Source organism: Balaenoptera ricei, chromosome 3 (assembly GCF_028023285.1).
Source record: "Balaenoptera ricei isolate mBalRic1 chromosome 3, mBalRic1.hap2, whole genome shotgun sequence".
In the NCBI taxonomy this organism is placed as follows: domain Eukaryota; kingdom Metazoa; phylum Chordata; class Mammalia; order Artiodactyla; family Balaenopteridae; genus Balaenoptera; species Balaenoptera ricei.
The window spans coordinates 36643092-36670097 of NC_082641.1; the positions used below are offsets into that span (position 1 = coordinate 36643092).

Sequence of the window (27006 nt, forward strand, 5' to 3'; positions counted from 1 at the left end):
TGTATCATTTTTTAGTTCCCACATATAAGTGATATCATATGGTATTTGTCTTTCTCTTTCTGACTTACTTCACTTAGTATGATAATTTCTAGGTCCATCCATATTGCTGCAAATGGCATTATTTCATGCTTTTTTATGGCTGAGTAGTATTCCATTCCACTCACATCTTCTCTATCCATTCATCTGTTGATGGACATTTAGGTTGCTTCCGTGTCTTGGCTATTGTAAATAGTGCTGCAGTGAACATTGGGGTGCATGTGTCTTTTCGAGTTAGAGTTTTGTCTGGATATATGCCCAGGAGTGGGATTGCTAGATCATATGGTAACTCTATTTTCAGTTTTTTAAAGAAAAGTCCATACTGTTTTCCATAGTGGCTGCACCAATTTACATTCTCACAAACAGTGTAGGAGGGTTCCATTTTCTCCATACCCTCTCCAGTAATGAGTGTAACATTTAAAATCTATCCATTCTACTGCTGATGGGCACTTAGGTAGTTGTAATTTTGGGAGTGCTATGAACATTCTTATGCATGTGTTTTGGTGAACATATTTACTTAACCAGATATTGCTTAAGTGTGGAATTTCTGGGTCATAACGTAGGTATCTGGCTTTAGTAGATACTACTGAACAGTTTTCCAAAGTGATTTTTATTAGTTTACATCCCCACCGGCACACATAAGGGTCCCAATTACCCCATATCCTCACCAACATTTGGTATCTTCTCCTTTTTTTTTTTTTCCGGCTGCATTGGGTCTTTGTTGCTGCGTGTGGGCTTTCTCTAGTTGCGGAGAGCGGGGGCTACTCTTGGTTGCGGTGTGCAGGCTTCTCATTGTGGTGGCTTCTCTTGTTGCAGAGCACAGGCTCTAGGCGTGTGGGCCTCAGTAGTTGTGGCACACAGGTTCAGTAGTTGTGGCTCGCGGGCTCTAGAGCACAGGCTCAGTAGTCATTGCGCACGGGCTTAGTTGCTCCACGGCATGTGGGATCTTCCTGGAGCAGGGCTCGAACCCGTGTCTCCTGCATTGGCAGGCGGATTCTTAATCACTGTGCTACCAGGGAAGCCCTCTCCATCTTTTTAATTTTAGCCATTTTGGTGGGTCCAGGGTAACTCTGAAAGTTGAGAATCAAATAGGGAGTCACCTCTTTTCTTCACCCTTTTATAATCCCCAAGACCCCTATCACCCCACTTCTTCCTAAACCTAGGTTTTCTCGCAGATTGTACAATTTGCCTTCACTGTGATCTGGGTTTAGCAAAGTCAATCTGCCAGAAGCTGTTTCTTCTGCCCTACCTCCTCTGCAAAGAAAGTTCTGTAATTCCCTGATACAGATGATTGTGCCCTGGGAGAAAGATAATCAGTAATGAAGATAAAGTCCGTGTTATGAACAGGCTGGAGTCAGAGATGTAGGGAAGAGGTAAAAAAACGTAAAACTTCTGAGATTAAGAAAAGCTTGAAAACAATGGAACCCAGTCATACTGGGTTTAGTTGGTGTACTCTCCCAGGCCAGGAACTTGCAGAATTTAACCCTTAGTATCCCTCTCACTCTTCAGTAGAGGCTGTTCATTACAGGAATGCAGGACTCTTCTGTGGTGTCTTATTTTCATTGGAATTGGCCAAGCAAGAGGTCAGTTGCCTACAAATGTTTTCTCAGTAAATATACATAGCCTACTATGTGCTAAACCCTGAATGAAAGAAGGAGATGTTTACTTTTTCAGTAGTTTCTGCAGTGGTAGAATGGCAACAAGATGGAGAGACTACAATATACCAGTTGATCAAATTATCTGTCAGTGAATTATAAGGAAGAGCATAATCACAGCATTGGGGGTAGGATGGGATGAACTTGGAGTTCTCTTATATTTACCACAGGGAAAGCATGATTTTATAAAAATAAAATAATAAGAAGAAAATTGCTACAATTGTCAAAAGAGCATCAAATTGGTTATATAAATTGTGAAACACGTCAGATTTCCATTTGTTCATGGATAATACAAAAATCCAGAGTTCACAGGGAGACCTGGCTACTCCTGAGAAAGAAGTAAAATATCTAAAACACGCAAATAATGTAGAAAGTAGTCATGTTTCATTAGGCTCAAGTTGCCTGAATAGTGAATTATACACAGTTCATTGTTAGAGAAGGATATTAAACTCTAGCACACTACTTGGCCCGGCAGCGAACAATACTTACATAGTCAGGATGGTAAATAAAAGCGCCATTTATTGGTTGTGTTAATTTCCTATTGCTGCATAACAAAGTACCATGAATTTAACCACTTAAACCCACACCCATTTATTAGCTCACTGTCTGTACACCAGAAGTCCAGACGTGGTGTGACTGGGTTCTCTGCTTAGGGTTTCAGAAGGCTGAAATCAAGATATTGGCTGGACTACATTCCCTCTGGAGGCTCCGCAGGAGAATCTGCTGCAGGCTGATTCTTGTTCCTGGCTGAATGAGGTTCCTTGTAGTTGTGGGACTGAGGTGCCTGTTTCTTTGCTATCTGTCAGCCTGGGGCCTCTCTCAGCAGCTACAGGCCATCCACATTCCTTGGGACTTGGCCCTTCTGTTTTCAAAGCCAGGTACGGCATGTTGAATTCTTCTCATGTTTTGAAACTCTCTGACTACCCTTTTGACCTCTAGACCCAGACTTACATGGCTCCTGTGATTAAGTCATTCCCACCCAGATAATCTCCCTATCTTTTTTTTGTTTTTAATATTTATTTATTTGGCTGCGCTGGGTCTTAGTTACAGCACATGGGATCTAGTTCCCTGACCAGGGATCGAACCCGGGCTCTCTGCACTGGGAGCATGGAGTCTTAACCACTGGACCCCCAGGGAAGTCCCTCCCTATCTTAAGGTCAACTGATTTGTGACCTTAAAAACTTTTGCTGCAATACCTAGATTAGTATTTGGGAGAAGGTTTGTGTCAGGGCAGGGAAGTTTGGGGATCATTTTAGAAAATTTCCAGCAATATAGTTTTCAATTTTAGAACCTACCTTAGATTCTAGACTAGTGATTCCCAACTAGGGTTGGGAGTAATTTTACTCCTCTCTCCTAGGAGATATTTGGCAATATCTAGAGACATTTTTGAATGTCACGTAGTAGGTAGGGGGCAGAGATACTGCTAATCCACCTATAACATATAGGAGAGTCCCCACAGTAAAGAATTACCCAGCCCAAGATGTCAGTAGTGCTAGAGTTGAGAGGCCCTGGCTTAAAGCATGAAAGATGATTATTATTATAGTACAGAATTATAGTTACATAAATGTAAAAATATAGCTGATATGACACAAGATGCAAGATGGAAGGATAGGAGGAAAAGAAAAGGAGAATGGGGTATTATCTACATCTTACATGAGGAGGAGATTGAAATTCTAGGATTAACAGACTAATGAATGGAAGGTGGGTATATTATGTTATAAAGATAAGGAAAAACAGTAGTGATAAAACTATCAAGATGAGGAGGGAGAAGGGAAGGGAAATAGGAAGTAATGAGGAGACAACAGAGATTGCCTAAAATTGATAAAAAAATAAATAATATTTTAAGCATTTCACTTGAAATTATGGAGGTAACCACTGATGGGCTTCTGTACACACTACCCCAAAATACGGCACCTTGAATATTGAATATTTTAAGCTGAAGGAGTTTGAGAAAACAGCAGAAGCAGGAAGGTCACTCTGACCTGCCCCCACCCTTCCTCCCTGAAACAGGTCATAAAACCCTCAGGTGACAGGTGTTCTCCCTATACATGGAGGAGAGGAGCAGTCTTATTTCTGAGGACAAAGGGACATAGAAAGGAATCCTAACAAACAGGTCTTGCTAAGTTTCTCCCAGTTGACTACACTGCCTTCATATTCTTTGACCTATCACATTCCTCTATGACTATCCACTCACCATCAAACTCGGCATAAAAGTACTCAGGTCTGTTTCTTTGGGTCTTCATTTCCCTTTGAAGTCTCCCATGTCACATAAAATGTATATTAAATAAATGTGTATGTTTTCTCCTGTTAATCTGTCTTTGTCAGTTTAGTTTGCAGACCCAGCCAGCGACAATAAGAAGGTGGAGAAAAACTTTTTCCTCCCCTACACCTCCAGAAGAACGAAAACTTTTAAAAAACTTAAGAGGGTGCCTCAAAGAAGCAGGTCTGGGAAGAGGGAGGACAGAGTGAGAGGATGTTGTTTTTCATGCTAAATTCTGCTGCACTTTTTCTTTTTCTTTTATTTTTTACTACACACTTGCATTATTTTAATAAAAATGTAATCTAAAAAAAAACTTAGAGGGTTAACGTGGGTGATATATTCATAGTGCAGTATTGGTGACACAGTAATGTTTTAATAAGCACATGTGATGGCCTGTAAAATGGAATTTCTTTAAGAAGCTGTTCTCCCAGGCATGTGGTCCTTATACAAAGCTTCATTTATTTGCATTGCAGTAAAATCAAAATTTTAAAATATCGCATAAAACTTACTGTCCTTATAGCTACAAAAAATTGTGCAGAATTCTGGATCTGGACTGGAAGGGAGACAAAATTGAAAATAATTCAAGTTGTTGGTTGAGAGGATTAGAGACCAATGTTTTTATTTTAATTTTTCATTAATGTTGTCTGTTATGATTAATTAATTTTAAAACTTGTGATTGGCTTTAAGTTACTCCCATATTATTATCTTATTTTATTAATTATTTTTAATTTAATGTCACTTTCTTCAGCTTTTAGAACCTGCAATTTGATGACATTGGATGATAGGACTACAATATCAAAAGGGAACATTTAGCGCTATGGTCTGAATGTTTGTGTCCCCCTAAAATTCATATGTTGATATATTAACCCCCAAAGTTGATGGTATCAGTAGACGGGGGTCTTTGGAAGGTGCTTTTGTCGTGAGCATAGAACCCTCATGAATGGGACTAGTGCCCTGTGACAGAGGTTCCAGAGAGCTCCCTAGTCCTTTCCACCTTGTGAGGACCCAGAGAGAAGTCAGCAGTCTCCAACCCAGAAGAGAGCCCTCACCAGACACCGAATCTGCCAACACTGTGATCCTGGACTTCCCAGCCTCCAGAACTGTGAGAAACAAAGGTTTGTTTATAAGTCACCCAATCTGCGGTATTAGATTTTGTTATTGCAGCTGGAACAGACTAAGACATTTAGGAATTGTTTTCCTCAGGATTACCTGCTTTATCATATTATCATATTAAAAAGCATGATGGAGTTGAGTGGAAGCATGCCTCATTTTCTGACAAAATCTGTCTTTAAGTTGAAAAGAAGCAGCTGGTGAGGGAGATTTTGCAGAACAAAGGCCATAAATAGTGTGCAATTTCCTTCACTGCCTAAGAGTGCAAAACTCAATAAAATCATGTTGGGGCCTGTTCTAATCTATGAAGACGTTTTTTGCCAGTATTAGCACCAAGGCCAGTAGCAACATGTCTTAATTCTAGACCCAAGCAAAACTGTCAGCAGGTATCCCTGGCCCTTTGTGGAGCACCTGATGCCCAGATCTTTACCTGAATTCCTCCTCTTCTGCCCCACTTCCATGTCCACACCTTCCAGGCTCGACTGCTGGGGCTGATGGGAGAACAGGAGGCGTCTGGAGACCTGGGTACAAGGCTGTCTCTGCCACTTACTGTGTGCCCTTGGGCAAGTCATTTTACCCCATGAGCTTCTGGTTTCCTCATCCATAAAGTAGAAACAGCAATACAAAACTCGCAGGATTGATGGTAAGAATAAATAAATCACATGCTAAATTAGTGTCAATGAGGAGTATTAGACAAACGGTCATTTGGTGATATTTTAACCTACATTAGGTTCAGCACCTCCGTGTGCTTCATGAACACCTCGAAGTCATGCTGGCAACACCGGTGCCAGAGAGCGCCGGCAGCGACTCAGACGCCTGACGCCTGGCTGAGTGGAACCTGTGCTCCTGCCATCTGGTGGCTGTTTATGAAAACTACCTCTTACTCTACATCCCGAAGCCTCTGAGCAAGGAGGCCAAAAGAGCAGCAGAGCCTTGGGGACCAACCCACAGGGCGTGGGAAAGGTGGGTTAGGAATGAAAGAATGTAGGCTCCTTGTTTAGGAAACCCTAAAATCATCCCACACAGGACCCAACTCTGGACCGCTTACAAGTGCCAAGAACTGACTCTGGGAGGCAGATGGCCCCCAGAGCAAAGCAGGCGTTTTTTTTCAGCATCCAAATCTGTCAGTCCAAACAACAGCAGATACACAAACTAGTACATGTTTTAAGGTGATATTCAGCTAAAAGTTTCCTATGTAGAAAATGAACTCCACTGCTCACGAACTCTAAATGGTGCAATAAGAAATATACTAATTCACATAGGAAGCATTCTTACCAAAAAATGTTAAATCTGAACATGATCCTGAGGAAACAGACAAACCCAGAATGTAGAACAGGTTCTGGCCTACAATCTTTTTTTTTTAAAGTTCATGCCATGGGAAGAAAGAAAGAAAAAAAGCAGAGGGACTTTCTTAGATGAAAAGATACTAAAGAAATATATAGAGACGTGGGTGGATCTAGAGACTGTCATACAGGGTGAAGTCAGAAAGAGAAAAACAAATATCATATATTAACGCATATATGTGGAACCTAGAAAAATGGTACAGATGAACCGGTTTGCAGGGCAGAAATTGAGACACAGATGTAGAGAACAAACATATGGACACCAAGGGGGGAAAGCGGCTGGGGTGGTGGTGCTGTGATGAATTGGGAGATTGGGATTGACATATATACACTAATATGTATAAAATGGATAACTAATAAGAACCTGCTGTATAAAAAAATAAAATTCCAAAATTCCAAAAAAAAGAAATATAACAATTGCAGTATGTGAACCTTGATTAATTGGTTGAAAAAAATCTATGCTCTGGAGATAGTTGGGGAAATTTGAATGTGGAATATGAACATATATATTATATCATATATATGATGAAATTGTTGCTAGGTATAAAGCTGATTATGCGATTATATAGAGAATGTCTTTATTCTTGAGGGATGCCAAGTTTTAACACTAAAAAAAGTTTAGGAATGAAGTGTCATGATGTTTCTAACTTATTTTCAAATGGTTAATGGTTCAGCAAAAAAAATTATATCTTTATGTATATAATGTTTTATATATACATGTACAAGGAGAGAAGGGAGAGAAGATAGAGAACAAAACAAATGTGGCAGAATATTACCAAGGATTAATCTAGGTAAAGGCATACAGATGTTCGCGGTACCATTCTTTCCACTTCTCTGTAGGTTTGGAAAACATCATAATAAAAAAGCTGGAGAAATTCGATTTGTATGCTGCGCTTAAAATATTATGTGAAGATAAGTATTCTCTCTTCATTTCATTTTTCAGTTGATTATATTATTGGCTACATTTGCATCCGTATAATTGTTCCTTTAAAAAAATATATTTTGCTTTGCCCTGTTCCCTCTTGGAACATTCACATGATATATTTATAGCCAGCCATGGCCAAGTTCACTCAGGACTCATCTGTGTACCTTCATCTGTACTCTCTCTAATAAGGAGTTTTATGGCCATGTGTTTCATGCCTCCGCTGATGTGCTCCTTTACTGTTCCTCCTGCCGTGGTGTTTCTTCTTATGGCAAATGTTGCCTTTAGCATCTTTCTTGGCTGCTTGTTCTTTCATCCACTGCTTAATAACGTGATTGTGCGGGCTGACACAGATTCTTCTGCGCTTGACGTGAAGGCTGCCAAGAAGGGAAGAAAAAAAATCACTGATAGAAAGTACAAGTCAGTAAAAACTTAGTGAACTTATAGGCAGTTCCCACTTTGGGACAGTGTATCTTTGGACATAGACTGAATCCTAAAGCTGAGGACCACAAGGATGAATCTTTACTATGGTGCTGCCTGTGGTTCCTCAGACACCTGCAGAAAATACTAAAAGGAGAAGGAGAAGGAATTGGAGGGGGAGGGGAGGGGGAGGGGAGGGGGAGGAGGAGGGTGAGGGAAGGAGAGAAACCATGTGAAAACAATTCTCTTTCCTGACCCCAAGCACCCAACAAAATCAATTCCTTCCTCACTGCCCATCTTAAACACATCCTCCTCCTTAAGGTTTCTCTAGATCCTCTCAGCTAAATGCCCTCTTTTTTCCTTTGAATCTCCGTGGCGCTTGTTACCTCTCTTCTGGCACTTAGTTTACTCCACCTTTTATCTGAGTACTTGTCTCAGACTCTCTCCTTTTTCTGTGGAGCCTCGAAGGAGGAATAGTCTGGAAGTGTCTTGAAAAGGCCTTGTTCAGAGCAGGAATCCAGTAATTAGTTGTAGATATGAAGTGAAAATTGTTCAAAATAAGGACAATCTGGTTTTGTTTCAACAAAACAATCAACTAAAATGTTCTAGACATTTATTAACATTTTAATATAATATAGATCTATACCATGTCTCAGAATTTGTTTTCGTTTTCATTTTTTTATATGAAATGTTGATATTGGGGTGGGAGACTCCTAGAGCACCATTCACAATTTCTTGTTACAAAAGTATTGTGACGTTTTAATACCCCATCAGATGCCATCCAGCTTTTTATTAAATGTTGCAGATCCTGCTGGCTCTACATATACAATATTTCTGTATCTGGATAAATTGAAACCCCCTACCCTTTTCTCTGGGGGAAAAAACCGTGATAGAGAGTAGGCTGCCATCTCTCCAGATGACCCAAGAGGAATCATCAGCTAATGTGGGGACTCCTAAAATGGGAGGAAAAGTTGGGAAAGGCTTGAATGCACTTGGGCATAATAAAGCCAGCATGTGGGATTGTTAATTTGAAAGAAGTGAGGCATCTTAATAGGAAGACAACACATTCTCTAAGTGTAGTAGATTGAGAGGTCTTCAAAAGAGAAGCTACTTCTCACTATGGCCAGTTGGTTTGCCTTAAGCTATTATAGGAGAAAACGTGGCTATAGCATTAATGTGGAGGAAAAAACAACAAACAAGAAAGAGCTAAAGCTCCTACCCTTTCCAAAGGACTAAATTCTCTCCTCTCCCGGTGGTGTCAGCAAGAACCACTCCACCGACACCCAGATAAGCCCATTGGTTACACAGGAGAGAACTAGGACTCAACGCCACTGTTCCTGGGGGAGTGAGGAGCCTCAGGGAGGGGCACTGGCTCTGGGGCTGCAGGAGAGACCTGGATGGGGGAATACAGACAGAGGATCCAGGGAGGAAGAAAGCCACAGGAAAACAGGCAACACCTGCCACGTGGGACACTTTTCAAAGGCCTACCCATTGGGGCCTCGACCTCTTAGTGTAATACAAAGGGAAAAATCAGCTGCCAGAACACAGCTCCCAAATCCAAGATGCTCTGATGTTTTAAAATCCTAAAATTTAAAGACTGCTTAAACTTCCACTTGTATCCCATGTGTCTCCATCAGGATAAAAAGAGACGAGGTAATGTCAGGCAAGGAGGTAGCCTATTTCAGACTCCCTCCCCTCCCCCCAACTCCACAATATTCTGGTGGCACTGACCCACCCGGTTGTGAACTTCTAGGTGAAGAGGTTTGACTCTAAGAAACCATTAGGCTGATCCCTTGATTTTTTTTTTTTACCCATAAGAGAGTAGCTAGCGACAGTCCAGCGGATTTAAAGGGGTGGCCCTGCCATAGATTATACTTATAATTGATCCCTAAACGTTATTTCTTTACCTATTCCTCTAAGCACAACAGCCCTTCAACACCACTTTTGAAAAAGTACTAAAGATTCCCAAATATCTTTATTCAATAACTCTAAATTTTCTTCCCAGCGGATAATGTCTATATGATTCAAGGCAACTCAGGGACTTCCCTGGCGGTCCAGTGATTAAGACTCTGCGCTTCCACTGCAGGAGTCAAGGGTTCAATCCCTGGTCTGGGAAATAAGATCCCACATGCTTCACGGCATGGCCAAAAGATGAAAACAAGAACAGAAACAAAATAACGCAGTGCTCTGCTCAAGATATACAACTTTGCCTTGTGTTTATGTTTAGAAAGAGCTAGAAGCTCTTTAATGAAGTCACTGTAGAGAAATTTTAAACAAACTGCTGTCTCAGACATCAAATATTCCAGTGATTGTTTAAAGGGTGTGAAACAAAGGACCTATTTCTAGGCTGAAAGGACAAGGAAATAAATCTAGTGAGTTCAATGTAAGTTAATTTATATTAGTTAATTGTGATTAATAATATTGATACATGCTTTTTGGGAATTGTATTTTCAACGCTTGCAATATTTTCTACATCTAAAACGCTTGTCTCAAATCTTAACGTCTTTATACACAGTCAAGGTTAAGGGACTACATTTTGGATAAGTAAAAACATGGTCTGTAGTAAAACAATTTGAAAACAAGAGAACATTTATTTATTTATGTCGAATCAGAAAACACAACAGAGATGACCTGTAATTTATGATTACAAAATACTACATAGTCCAATTTCATCTTATTTGAGACCAAGTCATAACTACTCTATATTTTTCAGCTGTCTTATCAGCACAGAGGGGCCAATTTAAAAACTCGTACTTGGATGAAGTATTTTTAGATCCAAGTGATTGTCTTCAGAGTTTCCCTTTAATTAAAATTGAGTCCTTTTTAAAATGAAGACTCATGTTTTTGATCATATTTTCCCTTATCGAAGTGAGGACTTGCAATATTTCTGTACCTATACCTTTTATTTTTTGGTATTTATTTATTATTTTATTTATTTATTTATTTTGGCTGCACTGGGTCTTAGTTGCGGCATGTGGGATCTTTAGTTGCGGCATGCGGACTTTTTAGTGCGGCATGCGGGCTTCTTAGCTCCTGCGTGGGGAATCTAGTTCCCCGATCAGGGATCGAACCCAGGGCCCCTGCATTGGGAGCGTGGAGTCTTACCCACTGGACCACCAGGGAAGTCCCTGTACCTATACCTTTTAGATCTCTATCTCACACCTGCTTAACCCAAAGAAACTTCTCTGAAAATTCTGAGAATAGTGTCCCCTGAGAGTCCCCAGCATCTATCTCTTACTCATATACACACAGTCACCTCCTCTGGTTCTTTCTCTGTGGCTTTCTGCGAGCCCCACGGGAGCCCTTACAAGTTCTGAAGTCTTTTTTAGTCTGAGGTGACATAAGCCAGTGAGGTGGAGGGAATTGAAAGATGAGAATCTAGCATTTCTGAGAGCAGCCTCAGGCAGATTTACTTCAGCTAGGTAGGGCTGACACAAATACCCAGGTGTTTCCAATTTTCCAGAGCATTGCCTATCCATGAACTGCCTATGAATTTTCACTCTCCAACTATTACCAGCACTATTTATTCAGATTAAATAAAAACTGATGGGATCTTGGCCAGGCATATACTATGGGAGCTTTTCAAGCCCGTTGGGAACGTGAAGCAACCCCTCAGAAGGGAGCTCGTCAGTTAGTACTCCCCGGATTGCTATGGGAGTCACTGGTTCCCACCGACTAACCCCCCTGAGCTGAGGGCGCCAATGAGGGGGCGTGATCTGAGGAGACACGGAGAGAATTTCCAGTCCTCTCCTTCTCCCCCACAGACACCCGTGCTTATTAAAAGTTTGGGTCAGGAATTGTCTTCCTCCGTACATCTAACCCCAAGTGTGATATTTAAACTTTGTTGGATATGAGATCCTTTTGAGGAGCTTATAAATTCTATGGACCTTCTCCCTAAGAAAATGCTCACACATTCATACCCACAAGTTTCAGGGAATTCACAGCCCCCTGACCTGAAGAAAGTCTCTCCATGGACAGCTTACAAACTCTTCCTCTGAACTTCTGAGAATCTTTTCTTGGAGAAGTGTTTCTCAAGGATGAGTAGTGGATGGATTCCTTTGAAAGGGGGGAAAATGTATCTTAAATCTCAGAGAATGGTCTGCAGGACCCAGTTGGATAGAGTCTCCTGGGGACTGCAGGAGGGCAGAGTCTGTTTTGTTGCTGCTGTATCTTTGCACATAGAAGGGTACTTGGTACATAATCGCTAATCAATATATATTTGTTGAATTCATTCAATTAATAAAGAGGTTCCCCAGTGACTCAGGAACTCAGGCATTGGGCTTATTTGTAGCCCAAAGGGCTTATTTGTGTCACCTGGAGCCACAAGTGGTATTAAAACCAGCACTCCTGGGAGATGCCTAATGTGCCCTTGTTATGATTTGAAGGTGCCAAATGCTTTGGAGTTTGCGAGAACATTTTATGGGTAGTCCCACCATTGTTTTGAGAGACCTTGGAATATAGTGTTCTGAACGAAGAGACCTGGGTTCTCATCCCATTTCTGCCGTTCACTAGCTATCTGTCACCAGGTGAGCTCTGTCATCTTCTCAGTGACAGCGTTCTCCTGTGTGACATGGATATGATTTATGCCTTCCTCACAGCATTATTGTCAGAACCCAGATTTGCTAAGTACCAATGCATTTCCGATTCTAAAGTCTCTGTGGAGACGTTGAGTACATATATAAGTCCAGAGTTTTGAATAGCTGAGCCATGGGTGGAGGTAGAAGGGGTGAGAGGGTTCACCAAGAGCCAATAGCCCAGAATCAAAAGCAAAGAAGGGCATTTGAACTTGATTGCATGTAGCACTTGTGACAGGTATGGACACCTCCACGCTTCTGTTTGAATCTTACATACACTTCTGATGAATTCAGAGAGGAAAAATGATAGCAGCCCATTACTTGCAGGGAAAAATTATAGTTAAAGCCATGAAATTGAATAGAGTCACCTTCTGTTTTTATTTTTGTTTTTGCTTTTGTTTTCACTCAGAATGTCCCTTGTTTGGCTGAGGAAAGTCGTGCACACTTTTTGGTGACTAAAGGCATTTCCCTCTCAGCACAGCAGTGCAGTGCAGGGAACAGAGGGTTAGCATGTGCCTCTGGACATCCTGACACAGAGAGAGTGCACATTCACGCCACCCTCCCCTCCCTTGTTCAAATAATTATTTGTATGCTGTGTATCAGGCAAAGTCTCCCCAACCTATTGTTCACTAGATGAGAAATGATCACTCTGCAGGTCTAGACCTCCCTGCCCGAGAACACTCACATGACAGCAGCCAAGTCACAATCCCCGTCAGCTCTCTGAATGCTACATGTAGTCACTCTTTCCAGAAGCCTTCTGGAAATATGATGTGAAACCTCAGTGCAGCAGCTGGAGGCAATGGGAAGTATGGCTAAAAGAGGAGAAGAAAGAAATGTGAACTCTTACAGTTTACCCAACACTGGCCTGGCTCTTATCTTGAAGACTCTAGAGAAACAGACTGTTAACCCATTGGAGCAAGAGGCAAACACTTACTGGGGGTTTTGTGCATGCAGACTCCAGGGCAGGACACGTCTCTACCTTCCAGAACTTACACTATATTGGGGGGGGGGGGGAGATAAAACTAAGCACAAGCAAAGACACAAAACAAGGCAAGAGTTGAGAAACAGCTTCAGATGATGTTACTGGGGTTGCAACCGTACTTGCTTAAAGAGGTGAAGTTGACAAAGTGTCCCGTGAGCTCAGAAGGCAGCAACCACATGGGTCCCTGGAGCAGGTTTGAAATTGACCCACCAGGGAAGTTCTTAACTGAATCTTTAAGGACTTGGATGGGTGGAGAAAAATGGAGAAAACTTGTCCAGGCCAAAGGAAGTGCATGGTCAAGAGTTCTGAGATAGGAAAGCCCAGGGCACATTTAGAGAATAGAGAAAAATAGACCACTTGGTCTGAACTGAGTGGCTGGGAAACTGAGTAATGGGAGGTATGTTCAAAGCATAGACTGAGGTCACACCCCATTGAATGTCAGTCTAAGGAGGCTTATCTTTTATGAAATGGAGTCCATTAAAGATTTGAGAAAGGAGAAGGGTTTTAGGAAAATTTGTCTTGCAGTAATGAGCAAGTGGGGATAAGATAAGTGAGGAGTGACCGGGGCAGGAAGTCGGGTTAGGAGGAGTTTATGTTACCCAGATATAAGGAGAAAAGGGCAACACAAATATGCAAGGAAACCTAATCTCCTACTAAAATGTGTATCTGCAAATTCCTACATGCCACATGCACACAGTATTCTATGCTCCTCATTCTTCCAAGTGGGTAATACACTTTTTTAAAAAAAAATTAGAAATTATAGTCAACAGTGGCTGCAGGTGGCAGTCTCATAATAACAGACAGAAGTTAGCCCCTGAATTAGAGGTTAAAAGAAATGAGTAAAACCCCTCAGTGGTGTCAGCTCTAAGCCATAGAGGTCCCTGCTCTTGGGACAAGTAGAGATTATAAGTGAAAGAAGCCAGATTCAAAAAGCCACATATTGTATGATCCCATTTATATGAAATGTTCAGAATAGGCAAATCCATCAAGACAGAAAGCAGATTAGTGGTTGCCAGGGGTGGGAGTAGGAGTAGGAGGGAATGGGAAATGACTGCTAATCGGTACAGGGTCTCTTTTTCGGTTGATGAAACAGGCTGAAATTAGATAGTGGTAGTGGTTGTACAATTCTGTGAATATACTAAAAATCACTGAATTGTGTCCCTTTTTTTGTTTGTTTTTGGTTTTTTGGGTTTTTTTAGCCACATCCCGCAGCTTGCGGGATCTCAGTTCCCTGACCAGGGACTGAACCCGGTCCACGGCAGTGAAAGCCCAGAATCCTAACCACTAGGCCACCAGGGAACTCCCTGAATTATATGCTTTTTTTGGGGGGGGGCGCGTGCTGAGCTTCGAACCCAGGCCCACAGCAGCAAAGCGCCAAGTCCTAACCACTGGACCACCAGGGAATTCCTTATTTCAATTTTTTAAAAAGTACGGTGGGAGAAGGACACTGGTTGTCCTCACATTTATTAATGCATTGATTTCCTTAAACTAATTGTTTCTTTCTTTAGCTACGCTGTGCTTCCTATTCTCCAAGTCAAACTGTTTTAATATCCCAAACAAGGTTTTGGGTTTATTCATGTAACCATTCATTCATTCACCCATCTTACTATATAAGAATTACTATGTGGGGCTTCCCTGGTGGCGCAGTGGTTGAGAGTCTGCCTGCCAATGCAGGGGACACGGGTTCGAGCCCTGGTCTGGGAGGATCCCACATGCCGCGGAGCAATTGGGCCCGTGAGCCACAACTACTGAGCCTGCGTGTCTGGAGCCTGTGCTCCGCAACAAGAGAGGCCGCAATAGTGAGAGGCCCGCGCACCGCAATGAAGAGTGGTCCCCGCTTGCCACAACTAGAGGAAGCCCTCACACAGAAACGAAGACCCAACACAGCCAAAAAATAAATAATTAATTAATTCTAAAAAAAAAAAAAAAAAAAGAATTACTATGTGAATTCTTATAAATGAAACACTATCTATATCTATGTCTATGAGTTCTTTTACAGTGAATCACTATGCTGGACCCTGGGGGTAGAAAGATGAAGAGTTACTACTACACATACTTCTGTTATTAGTTGTAACCCAGGCAACTATAAAATATGAAATGGACTTTCAGAAGCATTGTGGGAATTAAGAATCATAGGCAAACCTATGTGCTTAAGAATTTGAGTTATTGGAGTGCTGACATCAATTCAAAGCACAGTTTTAAGCCAGAAAAGCACTCAGGACCTATATGTACTTAATAAACTGAATTATATTTCTCAGATATAAAGGTAGGCTGGGCTTACCTGGAGATCACTTAACCTAAGACAGATTAACTATCGACAGGCAAGAGGCAGGCCAGCATTTATCATATGTTCACAGATGTGACTGGTGCCCTAGTGAGGCAGCTGGAAATGTAAAAGGCCCAGAAAGATGGAATCCTCTGAAGCGTGCACAAGGAGTTAAGCAATGAAGAATCTTAACAGCGTGGTTTGGACTACGGCAAAGGTAAGATTCTTTTAGATAACATCGCCCCCTAGAGGTTTTCTAGAGCAGCTTCCTATCAGAATATTTCCATTTTTAAAGAACCACCAGGAACTTCCTCTGATTTCGATGATAAATATAAATATAAAAACATATTTTTATTTTTGCATTTTTATATTTTTGCATCTATGTTCATAAAAAAGATTAGTCCATACTTTTATCCCCTGATATCATCCTTGAATGTTCTGAGTGTTAACATTATATTAATCTCAACAATGCATTGGGTAGCTTTCTCTGTTTTTCTATTATTTGAAAAAGTTTGTGTAAGACAAGGATTATCTGTCCCTCCAATGTTTGGTAAAACCTCTAAAACCATCTAGGCCTGCTGTCTGTCTGAAGAAAAGATGTTCAGTTCTGACTTAACTTCCTTAATAGTTACATGTTTATTTAGATTTTCTGTAACTTCTCCAGTCAATTTTGATATCTTAGCCTTCTAAGAAATTGTACATTTCATCTACAATTTCTAATGTTTTGTCACCGAAAGAGTTCAGAACACGCCACCCCAAAATATGCCACTCTGGCATGTTGATTATTTTAAGTTAAAGCCACTTAAAAAACCAACAGATGCAGAAATGGTACTCTGACTTTCCTAAAAACAAGAGAGAAAACTTCCAAGTTAAAGGTACTCTCCCAACACCTGGGGAAGAAAGAAATTTTTAGCAGCAGAGGGTGGTACCACCCCACCTTCTGGGTGAAGTGAGATGGTATCTCCACCCCACAGGAAGCTGAAGACAAGGAAACTCTGCACAAACGAACCACAAACGAACCTTGTTAAACTAAGCCTTATGTTCCTAGTTACTCTTCCATGCTTAACTGCTTTAGCCCAAGTTCCTTTGTCTTCCCACGTTTTCACAATTACCACTCTTTGTCCAACTTATAAGTCGTAATGTTACTAAACCCAGGTCCAGCTGCTCCCACTCAAAAGCCAACAAAGAGGCCAGGTTGGTGGAAAGGAAAGTTTGCTTTATTTTGGACGCCGGCAACCGGGGTGGGGGCAGGGTATGGAGGGCAGACTCCTGTCCAAAGGCCGACTCCCCCTCTGACAATCAGGGGGCAAGAGCTTTTATAGACAGAAGGAGGGGGCTACGTGCAGAAACAATACAGTCAGCTCTGACAGTCATCGGTGGTCTGACCAGCGTCATATCGATTGTTTTAGGTACAGTTAATCTTCAGTTCCGGGGTTGGTTTGTTCCCATTTCTTTCGAGGCCAATTCTTGGAACTGTGGCAGCTTATGTACAGCTCACAGGGTATGGCTCCGAATATTATCTATAGCCCTTAAGGAGAAACTAAAAGTCCTTGACTTTGCTTAATGACTAAACTATTATAATTTGGTCTCCTTTGACTGTTTTCCTGTTTCTGCATTTTCTCACTTCTCTGACGAAACGTATTCTTTGACTCAATTTTTTCCACAGATAAAAGGCAGGCTGACGACATGGAGGGTGGGGGGAAGGACCATAGGGTCCTGCTCCATTTCAGTAACTCAGACAGCTTCTTTAGGTCTTCATTTCCTCGTGAAGGTGATTTCGGACGCACGCAGCAGTAAGCGGCAGCTTGTAGCAAGCAGTAGTGAGCAGTAGCTGAAAGCAAGATCTTAGTTCCCTGACCGGGAGTCCTAACTGCTAGACCACAGAGGCCAGCGGCTAGGGCCTAAACCCCCAGTTCTTGCCTGCCTTGTCAGGAAAGAATTCAGGAGAGGAGGCAGAAGGTAAAGAGAAAAGTAAAAAGTGTTTTGGAAGAGCAGAGTACATGCGGAAAGACGCACAGGCAAACTCCGAGAGACTCGCACCTTCGGGAAGTTTAAATCCTTTATGAGGGGGCAGTTTTCTGGGTCCTTGTCTCCCTTCTGGCCAATCATCTTGCTTTGTCCCCCTAGGCTAATTTGTCTCAGGACCCTCCCCGTAGGTCAGCACGCACTTATCAGCTAAGATGGATCTCAACACAAAGGATTGGGGGTGGGGGGGAACGCAAGACTCATCATGGCCTGGCGTTGTTCCCTGACTTTTGACCCCCAAGGAGGCTTTCTGTGCATGTTTAGTGTCTCCCTTGCCCCAAGGAGGGGGGGGAACGGAGATCCCTTGATCCTTTACTCAAACAACGTTTTGCCCCTCTTTGTTCTTGCCATAACTGTTATCCTAAGGCATCCACAAGAGACAAAGCTTGGCTATTTACCCTGTCCCTGTTATAGCTTCCATTTTGGACAGTAAACAGGAGGCTGATTTTAAATGTCTAACCTGGAGCCCATCTAACTCCTGTCTCAGGAAATGCAAACAGGAGGCTAGTTGTAAGTGTCCCGCCTGAAGCCCACTTTTTTCCTGCCCCAAGAAATGTAAACGGAGGCCAGTTGTAAATGCCTAGCTTGGGGCCCATCTATCTCCTGCCTCAAAGGCACCCATTAAATAAATTTGTATGCTTTTCTCTTGTTAATCTGTCTTTTGTTACAGGGGTCCTAGTACAGAACCTAGAAGGGTAGAAGGAAAAATTTTTTTTTCCTTCCCTACATCACAGCACTATCTTACCGTATCTATAGTTGAGTTCTTTTTTAGTATATAGTGTTTGAAGAGGCAGTTCCTGTGCAAAGTAACCGTTTAAAAATCTGGGTCTAAATAATAAAGAAAATATATTTATAAATTTACAAAAACCATTTGCTTAGAAACTAAAAAATGCATTGAACTCATTGGTTAAAAGTGAAATCACGAAACATTTATTCTGGAAAACAGCGGAGGTGCTATTTATTATAACAGGTAGGATACAGCTAACTTTAGCCTAAGTGCATTTATTTAAAACACAAACACGATCAAATAAAGGGTTCAACTCGCGACCCTAGAAAAGGAAAATCAGAGGAAACTAAAACGAAGATGGGAAAAAGACACCAGCACGACGCTGCGGCGCTTTACGGCTGTCGCGCTACACCTATCTGTAGGCAAGGCGGCCTTGGATCGGGAAACTAGGTGCTGAAGCCGAAGCCCCCGCCCAAAGACGGGGAGGAGGAGGAGGAGGAGGAGTGCGGGGCGACAGCCGCGGGCAGCGGGTGGTGCTTGTCGTCGCTTGTCTGGGCCACGTCCCGCCGCTTTTCCGGTCTCCGCGCCTGTGCAACCTTCTGGGCGCCACAGGCAAGGTGGGCCTGCTTTTCGCTTAGCGGGTGTTTGGTGCGTGCGGCGCAGGCAGGGCGCGGGAGCGGAGAAGCGGGCAAGTATAAGGAGTGCGCCTCCGGGAGGGTAACATCACGCGACCGGCGTGGTGGCCGGGTTGCTCACGCACCCACGGACGTCCGCTAGCGCGAGCCTCCCCTGCCGCGACCCTGGAACCGCAGGCACCTGCGCCCGCCGCCCGGACCTCCCCGAGCGGAAGCGCGAGTCCAGCCTCTGCCCGGCGGCTCCTGAGGACGCGCTCTGGCGGCGCGGGAGAGCCCGGCCGGGGCGCGCAGGGCCAGCCTGGCGTACGGCGGGCTGTCCTTCCTGGACCTGTGGGGCAAAGTCAGTTGCTCTGGGCACGTCTTTCCTACTTCCGTTAGTGCTTTGGGTGCTTGATCTATCCGTTTCTGATGCACGTAGGTAAGAAATCTTACACTGTTCTTGAGATTATGTCAGTTTTGTTTTTTTTTTCTTGCCAGTCTGTCTGCTTTTACAATACATCGCTTGGGGCTATATTTTCAAACGCGTACAAGTACCCTTCCGGTATGCAGCCGGGATTCGAGTAGAAGCACTAGCCTCGGGTGCCAAATTTAAAGGGGCGCCAAAAAACTCAGTAACGAAGACAAGTCACATTTTAATGCAGCATTTTTAAAGATAAGAATTAATACAAAGACGTATATGATGAATGAAATACTGCAATTTTAAATAAAAACGAAATTCGACCCTGCGCTTGCACGACGCACCTCGGTCACATCACTTCCTCACCCTATTCTCAGCCTTGGGTGAACCTTCTTGGTGGATTGATTGTATTTATCCTTCCCTAAGATTCCTCTAGTGCTATTACAGACTTTTGCTTAAATTCTGTTTTTCTGATATTAATAGCGTGACACTAAACGTTTGGTTAAATTTATTTATCCATCTTATTTTGTATTTTCAGTCATCTTTTTTCTTTGCTTTTTTCCCCTTCGGTTGGATTGATAAGTTTTCTACATTTCCTTAAAAAAATTTTTTAATGAAAACTTAGGCTTCGTTAGGTCAAGAAAAACCTTCCCTGGGAGAAGAGCAACAATATCTGATACAAATCTTTTTGAGTTCGAATCGTTTAAGTATCATTTTACTAATGAAGGTAATTGCCACATCAGTACAATTCAGCAGCGTTTATTGAGCGCCTACCTTGTGTCAGTCATTGTTCCAGGCACTAAGTATACAAAAATTAGTGAGTCACTGTACCTGAACTCAGAGCCCCTACCCCAGCAGACAATTTCCTTACATCTTAGAAGACCTCCTTGCTGCATGTGACATTTTTACCCTTTCCTTCCTAGAAATTTTCCATATCCCTGATTTTCAAGACACTAAATTCCTCATTCCCCTAATGCAGTCATTCCTCTGTACCCAACTGAGGACATTATCTCCTGCCACTTTAAACTTAACTCCTTTTCATTTTCTCATCTCATTTAACCATTGTTTACAGTTACCCAAGCCAGAAACCCGTGTGTCATTCCATCCTCCTGCACTCCACAGCCAGTCACAAACACCTGTAAATTTTACTCCCTGGACATTTCTCAGATTTGTCTCCCCCTTTTCGTCCCTGTTACCACTGCAGTATAAAAAAATTTTTTTTAATTAAAAAAAGAATGATAGTAGTTAAATAAATGTTCCCAATATGGTTGGGGACACATTTCCCCTTCCAGTGAACTTCACACCTTAATGGAGTCATACCACACTGTGGATGCCTACAGACAAAGGTGTCCACTGCTGTCACCATATAGGCAAGAAGGAGTCATGAAGATAGGATGCATGAAACTGCTGTGCCCAAATAAAGTTCTCCCAGAGACTTCTTGGAGCCCTGAGATAATGTTTGTGTAATGGAGAGTGAATGAGGGTTTTTCTTTAGTTAATCTGAACCACTTTGGTCACCAGTACTTCTTACATCATGGACACTGGAGTGCTCAGGGGGTAGTCTTGAAGGGGGTTAGGTAATTTTTTGCCGTAGAGACATGCTGACAGGCATTACTGCACAGTCATTAGGTGTGTGGAGACAGACTACCAGGTTCAAGTCCTGGCTCTGCCACTTACTAGCTGATGTTGGGTGAGTTACTTAATACTCTGTGTCTCAGTTTCTTCATCTGCAGTATGGAGATGGTAATACACCTACCTCATAGGGTTGTGAGGATTGTATGAGTTTATACATTTAAGTGCTTAGAACAGAAGTGACAAATAGTAAACAATAAATGGAAACAAAAAAGACATCATCTGGAGGTCAATATACAACACAGTGCCAGCTCCATTGTAGGTATCCAGGTGTCTGAGTGTTTGTGGAATGTGTCCATTGTCAATGTATTGCCCCTTAGCTTCAGAGTCACCCTTAATTGCCTATTCTATGAAATTAAGATGGGCCCTTGTAGTGTAAGTGCCTGAAAGTCACCTGCTTGTTTTGATTGTAATGTAAGTGCCTGACATTAAGCTTTTGATTGCCAAGGCATCCATTTCAAAGGTATCCACAGAATAAACATCGTCAGCTGCACAACTAAGGAGCCAGACTGCCCCATCCTTGGCCCCCCTCCCTCCAGTGAGACACCTCCCTGTGAAGAACTTTCCCCTGCAATCTGGGGAGCAGACCTGGTGATTTTTTTTTTGCCATTCAGTGAGCATGGCTGTGCCCTCTCCGACAAGGTCTTGGTCTCAGCCTGGCACGGCAGGGGTGCAGGATCTCTTTCTTGAGCACTCTGTTTTGTCCTGGGAAAGTCTGCTATTCCTGTATGCTTTAGTGTCCTCCTCCTAGCCTGTCTCTTGTTATAGTTGATAATTTGTTGTATTAAACTTTTGCTGTACAAATTATTGTCTGGTTTCTGTCTCTTGATAGGACTCTTGATTGATAATGAATGAATGAAAGTTTAATGTTCCAAGAAGTTTATTTGTTGTCTGTTAAAATGAATGATGCATACTTTTAAGAAATGACTATGAGTGTTGTACAGATATGCTGTTACCTTTGATTAAGTGGGAGAAAATTACAGAGCAGTATGTAGATTGTGTTCTGTGATTTTGTGATTTATAAGAAATATTTATATTTGGACATTCAGACAACCAAAATATAGGTCATTCACATGACGTAAATATATTTCTCAGATATATTTGATCTTCAAATATACGTAAGTTCCTGGCTCACAGCTCCCAAAACGCTTGGAATTGCCTTGTAATAAGAGCAATGGGAGCATCTGTTGTTAAAATATTTGGTTTTCTTGTCCTCAGTTCCTGAAAACGCTTCAAACCATAAAGGTGAAATGAGTGTCTGGTCATTACTGATAATAAGCCCTTTGCACCACAACTGGGTCCATGTTAATGAAGGTAACTTTGGCAAAGCACCTAAGCATGCAGGCTGCTTAGGGTTGGAACTTTTAGTTCCACCCAGATTTACAGGGAGGAGAGAGGGGCTGGAGGTTTAATCAATCACCAATGGCTGGGAATTCCCTGGCGGTCCAGTGGTTAGGACTCCTCGCTTTCACTGCTGAGGGCTCGGGTTCGATCCCTGGTCCAGGAACTAAGATACCACAAGCTGCACAGCATGGCCAAAAATAAATAAATAAATAAAAATCACCAATGGCCAATAGGTTAACCAATCATGCCTATGTAATAAAGCCTCCATAAAAGCAAAAAAAGGAGGAGGTTTGGAGAGCTTCTATGTTGGGGAACCAAAATGCTTCCATGTGCCGCCATGCTGGGCCCGAAGCTCCACAAGGACAGAAGCTCCTTTGTTCGCGACCTCACCCTATGTATCTCTTCATCCAGCTGTTGATTCGTATCCTTTGATATCCTTTGTAATAAATCAGTAATCTCGTGAGTAACCAGATTTTCCTAAGTTCTATGAGCCCTCTAACAAATTAATCAAACCCAAGGAGGGAGATCATTGGAACCACCCATTTGTAGCCAGTTGGTCAGAAGCACAGGTAACAATGTGGGCTTGCGATTGGCATCTGAAGTGGAGGGCAGCCTTGTGGGGCTGACCCCTTTGCCTGTGGAATCTGATTCTATCTTTGGGTAAATAGTGTCAGAATTGAGAGGAATTCGGTGTTGTTTGTTGGTGTGGGGAAACCTACACACATGTTGGAATTGGGTACAGGAACGTCTTCATGGTCCTATTTAATGTTTTTAAAAATCTGTGTGGCTTTGGTTAAGCAATGGTTAAGCAATTCCCCAAGTTCATGTAGTTAGAATTCTGACCTGGCGTTTTGGAGTCCAAAGCTCACCCTCTTCCCAGTATGCCAGCATTTCTTAAACTGGGTTTCATAGACCTCTGGGGATGTGTTTTCAGGGTCCGTGAGCTCTCCAGACAATGCCTAAATTTAATATTTCATCTCAATGATAATCTTTAAATAGACATGTTTCGGACCTTCTGGAAGACCATCTTAAAGGAGCACTTGCAGGACATTTGAATTTTGCTTTAAGTTTATGCTAGTGTTGTTACCAAGTCAGATACTATCTTAATTGTCCCAGGCCAATAAGAAGAGAACAGAGTGGAATTTCAAAATGGGTTCATGCTAAGGGAGGGGCCAATTATACCATCAGGGTTCAAACAGAAAAAGATGGTGGGGGAAAAAACACTTCTTATTCTGAACAGGGTAGTTTATGCACATGAAACTCAAAACCTGCACCTCGAGTATCAGTGCTATATTCATGTTTGGAATAGCGATTTTCGTTTTGGCCAAACATTAACTATTACATTAAATTAATATTGTTACATTTAAATATTCTTGGCTTTGTAGTTGTGTTTTTATTTAAATTTTAAATTTATTTTGGTTTTACAATTGCAGAAGATACATATATATACACATATATATGGGGTTTATACCTAGTTATATATTTATACATCAAGTGATGTAGTAAAATAATTTAAAGGTCATCATTGAGAATAAAGAGAATGTTTTTCTTTAAAGGGGCCCATATATGACTGAAATTTGAGAAGATTGCTATTATAAGAAGCCACTCTGCTTCTCTAGATATAGAAAAGGACATTAAAAACAAACAAACAGACCTGAACTACATTATAAAGATGATGCTTGGGTTTTTTTTAACCAAATCTAGATGCTAAATCCAATAATGTTATTGAACTCAGGGAAATCAGGACCTGTTGTTTTAACTAAAGGGCACACTTGGAGAGAAACTGAAGGGCAGATTTACTGGGCACATCCTGTCTGGCTTCTCAGGAACCACTCCTGGTGAAACTGAGTCCCAACTGTTCAGAACAACTTTCAAGCACAAATGTATATTCTTCCAACCCTCCTTAGTGAGTCTTCTATGATTAAAACAAACAAAAGATAAAGTTTTCTTTCAGGATGCAAGCAGCAAGTCCCTTAGCAAGTGTCTCTAATCAGGAGCCATCCTGCACTGAGAAAGTAGCTTGTCACAGGAAATTTGAAGAAAGCCAATTTGGGACTCAAGCAAAATCCCCCAACTTGTATCTGCTGGACAAAGTGGACCCTTAGTCTTTAACACACAATAAAAACAGCAAGGCCCACAAAGCCCTAGATTGTGGCTTTAAATAATCCGGCTCTTGGCCACTGGATGATAGACATTTTTATGGAGTCGGAATTGAGTTCTGGGAGCCGGCAGCCGTGTCAGCAGGTGTGGAGTATGCCCTATCTTTGAGGAGGGCCCAGGGCTTCTAATTATGGGTCAGTCAGCTGCTCCCTGATTTATGCAGAATATTTTGGGGATGCCAGTTACTGAGCCATCACACCAAGATGGACACTTCAGGCACCATTAAGATAATGGAACATTTAATGCCTCAAAAAACAAAATGTATTTCCCAAAGTCCCACACTGGCACGGGCCGCTTCCCTATCCCCTCCCTCAGCCTGAGACAATTGCCAGGGCCACGTATACCTCCTTCCCTGCGCTGCTCAGTATTCACTTTCCTCCTTCCCTCCCTCCCTCCCTCTCTCCCTCCCTATCTGACCTTCCTCCCAGCCTGAATTCATTACAGCCTCCCACAGGGCACCTGAGACACACAGACACGTGAATGGACGTTTGGCACGGAAAGCAGTGGGCTTGCCCCTCAGTTCCACAACTGTTCTCAGGCCTACTCTCATGTATTTTAACCCCGACATCACTTATTTTTAAATTGCAGAAAGCTGGAGCTTCTCAGACAATGTGATTTTCCTGTGACCCAAACTGCCTTAGGAAAAAGCCCCAAGACTAACCCAGAAAGTTACTGTTGGGTCTCCTCAGCTCTTTCTTATCATCACCAACTGTTCCTTTTCAAACACCTCTGTGTTTTGTGGTCCCGCCCTCTCTGCCAGAGCTCAGTCCCATGCAGACCTTGGCCTTGGGTCTGGCAGGGCTTCCCTCATTACCCTGCCCCCTCCGCCAGCCTCTCCCTCCCTCCTCTCCTGGAGGAGGGCTGCTTCTGCTGCTGCGGCTGGGGGGAAGCTAGAAACAGGCCCGGAAGCTGAAGCGGGAGTTGTATACACTTTTATTTCAAATCTTTATGTGAGAAAAAAAAAAAAAATTGCATTGCTAAAACTAGGAATAAAGCCTTAGCTGGTAGACTTCTGTTTAACAATGGGGGTGAGTCCTAAAATTTCAATGGCGAAATTTTCTGAAAAATTTACAGAAACATATAAACTGAAAACCTTTTTGTTTTGCTAAGATAAGTGGATAGAGATGAAGAACTGTGCTCAGTAATAAAGCTCAGTAGATTGGGGCACTATATCGGGAGTCCCTAAGCAAATGCCTCCAGGAACCAGGCAGCTAATAGGATGATAGCCAACTCCACAGTAGGACAGAGGCTGGTCTGCTCTAGCTCGTCCTTGCCGGGGAATGTGGAACCATTGTTGCCAGATCTGATTTTTCAAGAGAAGCTCTAAAATCGAATTCGTATGTGTGTATATATGAGTATGTGTATTTGAAATCGGTCAGTTTAAAAACGTTGGCTCGGGACTTCCCTGGTGGTCCAGGGGTTAAGACTCCGCGCTTCCACTGCAGGGGGCACCCGCTCGATCCCTGGTTGGGGAACTAAGATCCCACAGGCCGCCTGGTGCGGCCAAAATAAATAAATAAAATTTTTTAAAATTAAAAAAAAATAATAAAAGTGTTGGCTTAATTTTTCAAAAAGCAGACCAAACAAAACTTACATTTCACCTCTGTTCTGAATTTAGAGACTCTATTCAGGGTAAAGTTTCAGAAGAGAAGACAGTGGAAAAGAGTCAAATCAGTCAAGTATTAGATACCTATATTTAGGGTTTCCTAAATACAGTAGAAAAGATTGCCTCCAGTCCAGATGCAGTTATAATCTCCACATATATGCTAGCAAATCACAATAGAAGTTCTCTTTGATATAAATTGTATGGTTCAATCATCTCCTTTATCCTGTGTCCCTTTTTAACGATCAGACTGAAGTTTTGGTTTTCAGTAACCACAGGGCTGACTTTGATCAGAAAGCTTGCAACTTACCAAAACATAAACCAGAGGTCAAGTCTATCTTTCTTCCAGGAATATGCACACTTGTATTCAGACAGTTTAGCAGGTCAGGGTAAGGGGGAAGACAGTTGAATAATAGGGGCTTTCCTCCAGCCTCTACCCAGGGATTCTCTTAAGATACTATCATCAGAAAAGAAAGCACTGCTCAAAGTTGCACTGGTGGCAAATTACTGATATTTCAGTTCAAATGATGTTCCTTCCTGAAATTACCTCTTGGAGATGAGGAATTTAAACCTATGCCACTCTCATGTAGATAATTGGAAATTCCGGCCCCTAATTGCTGGAGTACCTCACTCCTTCCAGCTCCATCTTGGAAGGCAGCCCCCCTCCTTCCCCTGGAGGCTTAGATAGCCAGCCCGCCGCTCACCTTCCGAGGGGCGAAGAGCCACCCAGGCAGCCAAGGCCAAGAGAGCGAGTCCTGTCCGCTGCATTCCTGCCTGCCCCAGCAGCTCGACAGCACCGCAGGTGAGGCTGTTAAGATCAGGAAATGAGGCTAAAAGTGCGCTTGGGTACAGAGAAAGAGCGTGGAGGAAAGCAAGCCAGAAAGCTCCACCCTGGTAGGTGCTAGGGTACCTCTT

General features: G+C 42.5%; 1 protein-coding gene across 2 annotated transcripts; it reads right to left on the reverse strand.

The window, feature by feature from the left end:
- Positions 1-630: 630 nt before the first annotated feature.
- CCL28 (C-C motif chemokine ligand 28) lies at positions 631-27006 on the reverse strand. Of its 2 annotated transcripts, XR_009502301.1 has the most exons (4): positions 26796-27006; positions 13006-13132; positions 5492-7703; positions 631-1106 (listed from the first exon to the last, which is right to left on the reverse strand). XR_009502301.1 is itself a non-coding variant. In XM_059916343.1 (3 exons), exons 1-3 carry the CDS (start codon positions 26857-26859, stop codon positions 7511-7513), a joined length of 384 nt encoding a protein of 127 aa, XP_059772326.1. In that variant the 5' UTR covers positions 26860-27006; the 3' UTR covers positions 1911-7510. The 2 variants fall into 2 exon arrangements, 1 of the variants encoding a protein (XP_059772326.1); XM_059916343.1 differs by lacking the exon at positions 631-1106 and having other exon boundaries at positions 1911-7703.